The 11684-nt window shown below is 36.6% G+C and overlaps 1 protein-coding gene across 1 annotated transcript; it reads left to right on the forward strand.

Annotated features, from left to right (window-relative positions):
* The first annotated feature begins 245 nt into the window (after positions 1-245).
* Positions 246-9790, forward strand: lss (lanosterol synthase (2,3-oxidosqualene-lanosterol cyclase)). The gene is made up of 22 exons (XM_048194272.1): positions 246-385; positions 2448-2616; positions 2712-2850; positions 3078-3186; positions 3609-3730; positions 3838-3934; positions 4027-4162; positions 4290-4398; positions 4486-4604; positions 4767-4864; positions 4954-4981; positions 5102-5158; positions 5240-5311; positions 6475-6525; positions 6614-6763; positions 7686-7782; positions 7870-7975; positions 8058-8123; positions 8217-8297; positions 8956-9126; positions 9206-9284; positions 9372-9790. The coding sequence occupies exons 1-22, from the start codon at positions 372-374 to the stop codon at positions 9507-9509; spliced, it is 2208 nt and encodes a 735-aa protein (XP_048050229.1). The 5' UTR covers positions 246-371; the 3' UTR covers positions 9510-9790.
* The last annotated feature ends 1894 nt before the right edge of the window (positions 9791-11684 follow it).

The raw sequence follows: 11684 nt of genomic DNA on the forward strand, positions 1-11684 counted from the left end.
TATAATGTATAGAAAAAGTTTATTTACCCGATAAATTACGAATTAACATGAGATAATTAGTTATTCATGACGCTCCAAACGTGGTTGGTGTAAACTGGATGTTCACGCCCATTTTACTATGTTTCTAACTGGTGATTGGAGGACCTGTCCTCTGGTCATGTCTCTCCATACGATATCACGCTCGGAAGGCCGCGCTATGTATTATTGGAAACGTAGTTTAGGAATGAAGCCCCTTTCAGTTCTTTTAACGATCTAAGGTGAATAAAAAACTACATTTCCCAGGCCGACCTAAAGGAGGCGTTTAGCGTCTCGATCAGCTGAAATATGACAGGTTCTTTTCAGTTTACAAGTTTTGCACTTGCACTTCAAAGATGACAGAGGGAACGTGAGTATAAATTGTTTCATATTTGTGAATACGTATGTTATTTTAAAAATTGTGCAGAACTGAAATGAATAAATTTATGCCGATTTTGGTTTTAAATAACTATTATTATTAGTAGTAGTAGTATTCAAATTGTCAGTATTAATAATACAGACAATATGCATATCAGTTAATGTTTTGTCTCTATTATAATATGATTTGTAAAGTCATGGAAAGTCAAGGTGTTTATTTTTTTTAATTATTTATTACATAGAGATTATTAGTATTTCTACATATACAGGTGCTGGTCATATAATTAGAATATCGTGAAAAAGTTCATTTTTTTTATTGTAAATTATTTTTAAAAATGAAACTTTCGTATATTCTAGATTCCCTACATGTAAAGTAAAACATTTCGAAAAAAAAAAAAAATTTTATTTTGATGATTAGAGCGTACAGCTCATGAAAGTCCAAAATCCAGTATCTCAAAATATTAGAATATTTCCTAAGATCAATCAAAAAATGGATTTTCAAAACAGAAAAGTTCAAGTTCTTTAAAGTATGTTCATTTGTACACTCAATGCTTGGTCGGCAGCACATATTACAGCAAATGACTTGCTCCTAGCACAAATTACAGCATCAGTGAAGTGTGGCATGGAAGTGATCAGCCTGTGGCACTGCTGAGGCACTATTGAGCCTTCAGATCATCTGTATATTGTTGGATCGACTGTTTCTCATCTTTCTCTTGAAAATATCCCATAGATTCAGGGGTCAGGCATGTTGGCTGGCCAATAAAACACAGTAATATCATGGTCAGCAAACCACTTGGAAGTGGTTTTTGCACTGTGGGCAGGTGCTAAAGTCCTGCTGGGAAAGGAAATCAGCATCTCCATAAAGCTTGTCAGCAGATGGAAGCATAAAGTGCTTCAAAATCTCCTGGAAGATGGCTGCATTGACTTTGCACTTGATAAAACACAATGGACCAACACCAGCAGACGTCACGGCCCCCCAAATCATTACTAGCTTCAGAAACTTCCCACTAGACTTCAAGCAGCTTGGATTCTGTGCCTCTCCAGTCTTCCTTCAGACTCTGGGACCATGATTTCAACATGAAATGCAAAATGTACTTTTATCTGAAAAGAGGACTTTCGACCACTGTTCACTGTCCAGTTCTTTTTCTCCTTAGCCCAGGTAAGATGCTTCTGACATGGTTTCTGTTTCAAAAGTGGCTTGGTAGTCCTTTTCCTGAAGATGTCTGAGTGTGGTGACTCTTGATGCGCTGACTCCAGCTTCATTTGACTCACTGTGAAGCTCTCCCAAGTGTTTGAATCGGCTTTACTTGACAGTATTCTCAAGCTTGTGGTCATCCCTGTTGCTTGTGCACCTTTGCCTACCCAATTTCTTCCTTCTAGTCTACTTTGCATTTAATATGCTTTGATACATCACTCTGTAAACAGCCACCCCATTCAGTAATGACCTTCTGTGACTTACTCTCTTTGTGGAGGGTGTCAATGATTGTTTCCTGGACCATTGCCAAGTCAGCAGTCTTCCCCATTAGTGTGGTTTCAAAGAACAAGAGATACCCGGAATTTATACTGTAGGGATGGTCATTTAATGAAACTCAAATGTAAATATTCTAATATTTTGAGATACTGGATTTTGGACTTTAATTAGCTGTACGCTCTAATCAACAAATTTAAAAAAAAAAAAAAAAAAAAAACTTTTGAAATGTTTTACTTTACATGTACGGAATCTAGTATAAATGAAAGTTTCATTTTTTTTTTAAATAATTTACAACAAAAAAAATGAACTTTTTCATGATATTCTAATTATATGACCAGCACCTGTATATATTTTTACTGACAAACCTTACCAAATTTTAAATAAAGAAGTTAAAAAAGAAAGGAGCTTTTTTTATGAAAATGCCCTTACTCTTCCATTCATATATTTTCATATATATTCATATTTGGATACACATCAACAACTGAACTTTTAAAATGCAAGGTTTGACTTGGAAAAATGTTATTGTTGTTTCACATTTTAAAAATGCCCATCCAAATGAGTAACAGTCAAAGGTTTTGTTCAGGTGTTTGCGGAGAAGGGGGGGCCCCTATAAGACTGAGCCCGTTACAGATCTTAGCCGCTGGAGGTTGAGTAATGTGGAGGGCAGACAGACTTGGAGGTACATTGAGGAGGCAGACAGCCTGGACAGACAGCAGAGCATGCTGGAGTCTCACTCTCTGGGACTGGATACGGTAACATTACAGAAAATTGTGTACACTGCAACACATGGCATGCATTACATTTTTATATTCATAATAATATCTATACTGTTTCTCTTTGACCTCAGGCTGAATTTATCTCAGCGTCCCCTGCTGCACACACTGCGGTAGAAGCTGCACTAAAGGGAATGGACTTCTACAGCCGCCTCCAGGCTGAAGATGGACATTGGGCCGGGGATTATGGTGGACCCCTTTTCTTACTTCCAGGTGATTGGAAAGACTTTATTTGTTTAGTCATTAGATGAAACCCAATAAAATGACCAATAATAAAGTAACTTTATTAGAGGTCTAATTTTTATGTATAGATAATGCACACAATGATAAATGTAGGGTTCCCCATGGTCCTGGAAATAACAGAAATATCAGAATTTCAAAGCTATTCCCTTTGTTGTGTTAAATTTTCCTTTTATTGCTTATTTGTTGATGGATTTCAGGTCTGCTCATAACCTGTCATATTGCTAAGATCCCTCTGCCAGATGCATGGAAGCAGGAAATGGTTAGATACCTTCGCTCTGTGCAGCTGCCTGATGGAGGCTGGGGTCTGTGAGTATTTCATTTAATTTCATTCCATAATGCAAAAACAAATCATTATCATTACTGTAATGCAAAAACAACTAATGATATATTACTTACATTTACACATCATGGGAATTTTTGCTGTGTTTTTTTTTTAAATTCTAAATTCTAAGAATTGTAATGGTAATATTACAGTAATGAGAATCAAATGAGAATGAATTTTGAGAATAATGGGAATTACAAAAATCCTAGCAAAAAAGTAAAATGTCCAGATGCATTACAATAATGAGAATTTGGGGTCAAATTGTTATGAATATAATGTCACAAAGCTGCAAAATTGGGTCCTGAAACAGACCAATATTAATAATATTTGTCGTTTAATGTCTAACATTACTGGGATAATAAGGAACTTTATGACTTGATGATGAACACAAATATTAATTTTCCAGGCACATTGAAGACAAGTCGACTGTTTTTGGAACAGCTTTGAATTATACCACCTTGAGAATTCTGGGAGTTGGGCCTGATGATCCAGATATGGTTCGGGCAAGGAATACTTTACACAGCAAAGGTCTGGGATTGCTGATATATAGACAGTTACATGTATGTTCATATGCAATGTATCCCATTGAATGAGATCAAATTGTTCAGCCTCAGTATTGTCCTGCTCTGTTACAGGTGGCGCTGTCGGCATACCCTCTTGGGGTAAATTCTGGTTGGCCATCCTCAACGTATACAGCTGGGAAGGAATGAACACGCTCTTTCCTGAAATGTGGTACATAGGGAATTTATTAGTTTACAGATTTACTGAAGTTTTTGTTTTGAGCATTTATGCAATTGCATTTGTCTTGCTATTCATTCTATCAGGCTGTTCCCTTCCTGGGTGCCGGCACATCCCTCCACCTTATGGTGTCACTGTCGGCAGGTCTACCTGCCCATGAGCTACTGCTATGCGGTCAGACTGTCCGCCGATGAAGATCCTCTGGTGCTCAGTTTAAGACAGGTGAAGTTTCACAGTTTCACCACTAGAGGCCACTCTGAGACCACATTAAAAACAGGCTTGTTTTTACAGCTAACTTTTTGAACTCAAGTATCCAGTCACAGTTGTTGTTTTTTTGGCTTTTGAACAGGAACTCTATGTCCAGGATTACTCAACTATTGACTGGCCAGCTCAGAGGAACAACGTTGCAGCCTGTGACTTGTACACACCACACAGCACCCTGCTTACTATCGCTTATTGTGAGAGAAGTGTGGCATCTCTGTACAAAATAATCTTTTTTTACCTTTAGATTTCAGTTAATAACACTCTCAAACATGGTCTTACAGTGATCCTGAATGTGTATGAAGCTCATCACAGCACTATGCTGAGAGAAAAAGCTGTGAAGGAGCTTTATGACCATATTAAAGCAGACGATCGCTTCACTAAGTGTATCAGCATCGGCCCGGTGAGAGAAAAGAGAATTTTGTTTTATGTAATAAAACTAAAGTCAGCATGAAATCAATACTGACTCTATTTTACTTTCTTAATACACTCCCCTAATCTTATTGTAATGTTTTATCAAAATGATTCATCATTTATTGTTCATAATACTTATCTGTTTACTCAGATCTCGAAAACGATCAATATGTTGGTACGCTGGTATGTGGATGGACCCACATCACCTGCCTTCCAGGAGCATGTGTCAAGGATTCCTGACTACCTATGGTTAGTGAACTGATTTTAATGATATACTTTATATATTATTTAATTATACTAATATTTGGTCTTCCTTTTTGTGATCCCCAATGCTCCAGGATGGGTTTGGATGGTTTTAAAATGCAGGTAAGATGTTTTCATGATGAAGAATCAAAACTTTTGGGTTCTAAAGTTTGTTTTATCTGATCAGTTAAACACTTTTAATTTTATTACTAACATTGTTAATTGCAATTATATTTCTATCAGGGTACAAATGGATCACAGCTATGGGATACTGCATTCGTAGTACAAGCATTTCTTGAGGTACATATCTATTATTAATAAACCTGAAGCTGGCACAGAACTGATGATTTCTCTGATCAGTTGGGCTTGTTTTCTGAACAGGCAGGTGCCCAGGACGTCCCCAGGTTTGCAGAGTGCCTCACACAGGCCCATAATTTCCTTGATCTGACTCAGGTGAGCATGATTAAATCTCATTTTTAAACATCATATTCTTCATTATTACAGCCTACTTACGCATATAGTTTTAACTAAACTGTGTTGTGATTGTTAAAGGGTTAGTTCACCCAAATATGAAAATTCTGTCATTTAATACTTACCCTCACACCGTTCTACACCCGTAAGACCTTCATTAATCTTCGGAACACAAATTAAGATATTTTATTTGAAATCCGATGGCTCCGTGAGGCCTCCATAGGGAGCAATGACACTTCCTCTCTCAAGATTCATAAAGGTACTGAAAACACATCTAAATCAGTTCATGTGAGTACAATGGTTCAATATTAATATTATAAAGCGACGAGAATATTTTTGGTGCGCAAAAAAAAAAAAAAACGACTTATTTAGTGATGGCCGATTTCAAAACACTGCTTCAGGAAGATTCGGAGCACAAATGAATCAGTGTATCGAATCATGATTCAGATCGCGTGTCAACTGCCAACGGCTGAAATCACGTGACTTTGGCGCTCCGAACAGCAGATTCGATACACTGATTCATTTGTGCTCTGAATCTTTCTAAAGCAGTGTTTTGAAATCGGCCATCACTAAATAAGTCGTTATTTATTTATTTTTTTTGGCGCTCCAAAAATTTTCTCGTCGCTTTATAATATTAATATTGAACCACTGTACTCACATGAACGGATTTAAATATGTTTTTAGTACCTTTATGAATCTTGAGAGAGGAAGTGTCCATTGCTCCCTATGGAGGCCTCACGAAGCCATCGGATTTCAACTAAAATATCTTAATTTGTGTTCTGAAGATTAACGAAGGTGAGTAATAAATGACAGAATTTTCATTTTTGTGTGAACTAACCCTTTAATACTACATTTGTTAATGTTTTAATCCAAATACAGTAGAGTTCAAAAGTTTGAGACCACACTGAAAATCTTGAGAGTTTTGGAGTTTTGAAAAAATAAAACGAAGTAAATGATAACTCAAACAAATGATAATTCATTCAAGGGCACTAATCAAATTTCTGGCATTTCTTTTGTACAGAAAGTCCATTTTTATATATTAAAAATGTTAAATAAAGCAAAATAGAAGCATTTTGTTTGTGGTTTCAGACTGAAATGCAATCTTTGTGTCTCCATGAGGTCTAACCAGTTGCTCATTATTGTAGATCAAAGATAATCCTCCGGAATATGAGAAGTACTATAGACAAATGAACAAGGTAAACATTTGTGTATTACATTTCAGCTTTCCTCATCAGTCTTAGTTTGCTCTAAAATACTTTGAGTATGTGTGTTTGTTTGATTCAGGGAGGTTTTCCCTTCAGCACACAGGACTGTGGTTGGATAGTTGCAGACTGTACTGCGGAAGGGCTGAAATCTGTGATGCTACTGCAGGAGCAGTGCAGTTTCCTCAAAGAAAACATTCCCAAGGAAAGACTCTTTGATGCTGTCAATGTGGTAAAAACCTTATTTGCATTAGAAACATGTTTAACATTCTCTGTCTGTGACTTACCAGTGCAGAGCCACAATAATCTGATTTACATTACACTTACTATAGGAACAATCCCCTTGGAGCGCCTAGGGTTAAAGTGTCTTGCTCAAGGGCACAACGGCTCCTGGCTCAATCCTAATGAGCAAATCTCCCAGTTACCACCTCTGAGCTTAAGCCACTATGCCACACTGAGCCTCTTTATGACTCAAATCTCATCAACATACACACAGAAAGTGTTAGACCCAATGTAGGGGGTCCTTAGTCCCTTTCTTTAATCTCAGTACCTCAAAAAATGCTATCTTTCTTCATGTTTACTTAAAAAAGAGTTCAAGTATGAGTTAATTCTGTTTAGTTTTTATCCATAGTCTCATGTTATACTTCTCTAATGCTCATCCACGGCTTCCTCCCACTGAAATCACAAAGTAAAATGCATCCAAACTCACAAACTGTGTTAGAGAAAACTTTTCTTCTCTTTTTTGCTCAGCAAGGCTGCAATTAATTGATCAAAATACAGTAAAACAGAAATATTGTAAAATATTAAAATTTTAAATAACTGTTTGAATATACTTTGAAATGTAATTTATTCCTGTGATGGCAAAGTTGAATTTTCAGCATCATTACTCCAGTCTTCAGTGTCACATGATCCCTCAGAAATCATTCTAATATGCTGATTTGGTGTTCAAGAAACTTATTATCAATGCTGAAAATAGTTCAAAAAGGCTGAATTTATTTAATATAGAACAGTTTTGTAACTCTTACTTTAAAAAAAAATCACTTTAATGCATCCTTGCTGAATGAAACTACTAATTTCTTTCAAAAAATCTTATTGACCCCAAACTTCTGAACGGTATTGCAATTTTTGTGTAAATCTCTGTGATTCTGTTTCAGCTGCTAAGCATGAGAAATCCTGATGGAGGGTTTGCCACATATGAGACCAAACGGGGCGGAAAACTTCTGGAGCTGCTGAACCCATCTGAAGTATTTGGTGAGCATGCAGTAAAATGTCATATTCAGTTGTCAGTGTATTTTCCATAAGTTCTGACATGTCTGATTTCACCTCTTTCTTTCTCAGGTGATATTATGATCGACTACACATATGTTGAGTGCACCTCAGCTGTAATGCAGGCACTCAAACACTTTCACAGTGTATATCCTGAGCACAGAGCAGAAGAGATTAGGTACACCCAAACATAATATTTCAACATATTGAGATTTGAAAAAAAAAAAATTTTTGTTAAACCACATCTCTTGATCACATAGGGCTACTCTTCAGCAGGGGCTGGACTACTGCAGGAGGATTCAAAGACCTGATGGCTCATGGGAAGGGTAGGTGTTGGTTCATTTGTTGTCAGAGACATTATTCTGTTGTTTTTTAGTCTGTTTATGAAGTATATTATCTTTGGACACTGCTTGTATTAGGTCTTGGGGAGTCTGTTTCACATATGGAGTCTGGTTTGGTCTGGAGGCATTTGCGTGTATGGGCCACACTTTCCAAAATGGGTATGTTATTTTTTGTGTCCTGATGTTGATGTTAATTTAATAAATCATCACTGTTCTTTTACTGCACTTTGCATTTTATTTAAAGTGACCCTTTAATACAACTGTTTGAAGAAGTTCAGAAGATCAAAGTGCACGATAAATTGAGTTATTGTCTCCCAAAATAAAAAACAATTCTGAACTGCCTGAAATGAGTAATCTGTAATTCCAGCATTACTTCCTGCATGAACCGTTTGTAACACATTTGCATAATGCCTGTCTATGGTCTTTATTGGCTGCCCAACAACTATGCCATCATTACTGTTCGTATCACTGTGTATTCAATTGCAGAGGAAACCTCCGAAGTTGAAATTCAGATATGAGCGTTTAGTTTCCAACATGTTGTAATCGGTCAGTCAACAGACTAGGCCATCTGACCAATCGGAGCAGAGTAGGCACTCAGAAAGGAGGGGTTTAGAGAGACCCGATCCTTTATCGAGCTGTTTTAGACACTATGAGAAAAGAGATGATGCTGCAATGTATATTATGAGAAAGTTAGTGTTTTTTGACCTTGGATTCATGTAAACCTATTGTAGGAGACCTCCAAAACGAAATTAGGAACCTTTAAAATAACATAGTAGGGGCACTTTAGCATCCTCGTTAATTATTTTCTGTGTTTCAGATCTGTTTGTGTGGAGGTGAAACGTGCCTGTGAGTTCCTTCTGTCGAAGCAGATGGAGGATGGAGGCTGGGGTGAGGACTTTGAGTCATGTGAGCAGCGATGCTACATTCAGAGCAAGAACTCACAGATCCACAATACCTGCTGGGCTTTGTTGGGGTTGATGGCTATCAGGTAACATCAGAACTAGTGATTTTTAGATACATCTACAGAAGTGCATCCTTAATTTACTAAAAAATGGAAAAAAATGTAGGTACCCTGACATCAGAGTGATTGAGCGAGGCATTCAAGTTTTGATTGATAAGCAGCTGCCCAATGGAGACTGGCCACAGGTGAGCAAAGCTGTTTCCTGGTATCTAAAATTCAGTTCTTAGTACTCTGTCTAATAAAATGTGCTCGGTTGTTTCCCTCTTTTTTAGGAGAACATTTCTGGAGTGTTTAATAAAAGCTGTGCCATCAGCTACACCTCTTACAGGAATGTGTTTCCTGTGTGGACGCTGGGCCGCTTCTCACGGCTCTACCCCTGCAGCTCACTGGCTGGGAAACTCAAACTCTGAGTCAGATACTGAGTACCTGTGCCTCAAATAAGCAGTCTCTGACAGAGGATATAAATGATTTTTCTTTGAAACAAACCTGTTTGCTGCTCTTTAGAAAGTAGGATTGATTTGTTTAGAATATTATCTACAGAATATTTTATTCAAATAATTTTAATTTGTTTAGAATATTATCTACAGAATATTTGTTTTTGTATTCATTTAACCTTGGGACCAATGCTTTGTATTCTGTAATTGATTCTGTAATTAAATTTGAATTTTCTAATAAATCATTTTATATTTTGGCTTATTGTTTTGCATTTCTCTTCTTACTGTGTGTCTGAATTATGTTTTATAATTCCTCTTATGGTTTGGACTGATTGAAATCAGTTTGGATTAATATTGTTGGGCAAACTGCATACTGCTCAATTAAAGGATTAGTTCACTTTCAAATAAAATTTCCTGATAATTTACTCACCCCCATGTCATCCAAGATGTTCATGTCTTTCTTTCTTCAGTCGAAAAGAAATTAAGGTTTTTGATGAAATCATTCCAGGATTTTTCTCCAAATAGTGGACCCCAAACAGTTGAAGGTCGAAATGACAGTTTACAGCGATCCCAGACAAGAAATAAGGGTCTTATCTAGAGAAACCATCGCTCATTTTCAATTTTTTATTTTTTTTTAATTTATACGTTTTAACCATAAATGCTCATTTTGAACTAGCTCTCTTCTTCTTCTCTATTTTAATTCCAGCAGTGTAGACGCTGCTAAGTGTAATACTGCCCTCCACAGGTTAAAGTTAGAACTAAATTGTCATATACAAAATGCTAGTGCAAATATATAACAATTAGTTCAAACTTTGACCTGTGGAGGGCAGTAATACACTTAGCAGTGTCTACACTGTCGGAATTCTAATAGAGAAGAAGAAGAGAGCTAGTTCAAGATGAGCATTTATTGTTAAAACTTATATAATTTTTATTTTTTTTAGAAAATGAGCGATGGTTTCTGTAGATAATTCCTCGTCTGGGATCGTGTAGAACGTTTTGAAGCTGCAATGAAACTCTAAAGCTGCGTTCCATTCGACAGGGATCCCTACGCAGTGTTCACTGCTCCCTACTCCCTGAGCACGGTATATCAGTTGAAGTGGACTTCGCTGACAATAATCGTTCATTTGGAACACCCTGCAAACGTCATCAAAGAAAGTCAACGACAGTGTCGCAGAGATTGATAACATAAATAAATAAATAGATATTTTAATTTACTTTCGAATTTAAAATTTACTCTTAACAGATTTGAAGCTGTAACTGTCATGCCATATGAAAATAAATTCTCATTTGGTTAACTGTATGTATTCTTAATCCATGGTCTCGTGCGCTTTCTTTTCCACGCGCAGCCGCATAAACACTCCTGAGATAACGTTAAATAAAATAAAATAAAATAAAATAAATGATAGAGCCTTAGCTGCTTGTCAACACTTTTACTTTGTCACTATTCATACAATAAAATATACAAATCTAACACTCATCGCCATAACCATTCATACTTTCGTTCGTATAAAATGTATGAATACTCAAAACCAGAGCAGCAGCAGAGCTCTGCTTCATCGTAGTTCTGAATGGTGATGTGGTGCGCAATGACAGTTGGGTAATTTTACCTCTCTACTTCCTGTGAAGTGATGTATCGATGTTCCTTTATTCCCTATGCCGTTCGCAGTGCCCTTCGAACTGAACATGTTCGCTCCCTTCGGAATGGAATCTCACTTAAGATGGCAAAATACCCTGTGAAGTCCACTTCGCAGTCCACTTACGGTCGAATGGAACGCACCTCATTTCTGACCTTCAACCGTTTGGGCTCCATTGAAGTCCACTATATGGAGAATAATCCTGGAATGTTTTCATCAAAAACCTTCATTTCTTTTCGACTGAAGAAAGAAAGACATGAACATCTTGGATGACATGGGGGTGAGTAAATTATCAGGAAATTTTAATTTGAAAGTGAACTAATCCTTTAAACATGCAGTCATGAGGTTACATAACATACATAATCTCTTTACTATTTTTTCTCTTTTTTGACTCATTCTCCAAATATTGGAGAGTGTTATAATGTCAGTTTTACATTTTACACAAAATTAAATTTAAATTAGAACTGAATTTATAAAAAAATACTTTTATTGTCCAAAGTAGACACCATATTATTAC

Source organism: Megalobrama amblycephala, linkage group LG6 (assembly GCF_018812025.1).
Source record: "Megalobrama amblycephala isolate DHTTF-2021 linkage group LG6, ASM1881202v1, whole genome shotgun sequence".
NCBI lineage: Eukaryota > Metazoa > Chordata > Actinopteri > Cypriniformes > Xenocyprididae > Megalobrama > Megalobrama amblycephala.

What these genes read in the sequence shown, in the direction of transcription:
- lss (XM_048194272.1), top strand. An exon ending in ACGCTCTTTCCTGAAATGTG is followed by an intron (nt 3,935 to 4,026) that starts GTACATAGGGAA and finishes TCATTCTATCAG; the next exon opens with GCTGTTCCCTTCCTGGGTGC. An exon ending in TGGTGCTCAGTTTAAGACAG is followed by an intron (nt 4,163 to 4,289) that starts GTGAAGTTTCAC and finishes GCTTTTGAACAG; the next exon opens with GAACTCTATGTCCAGGATTA.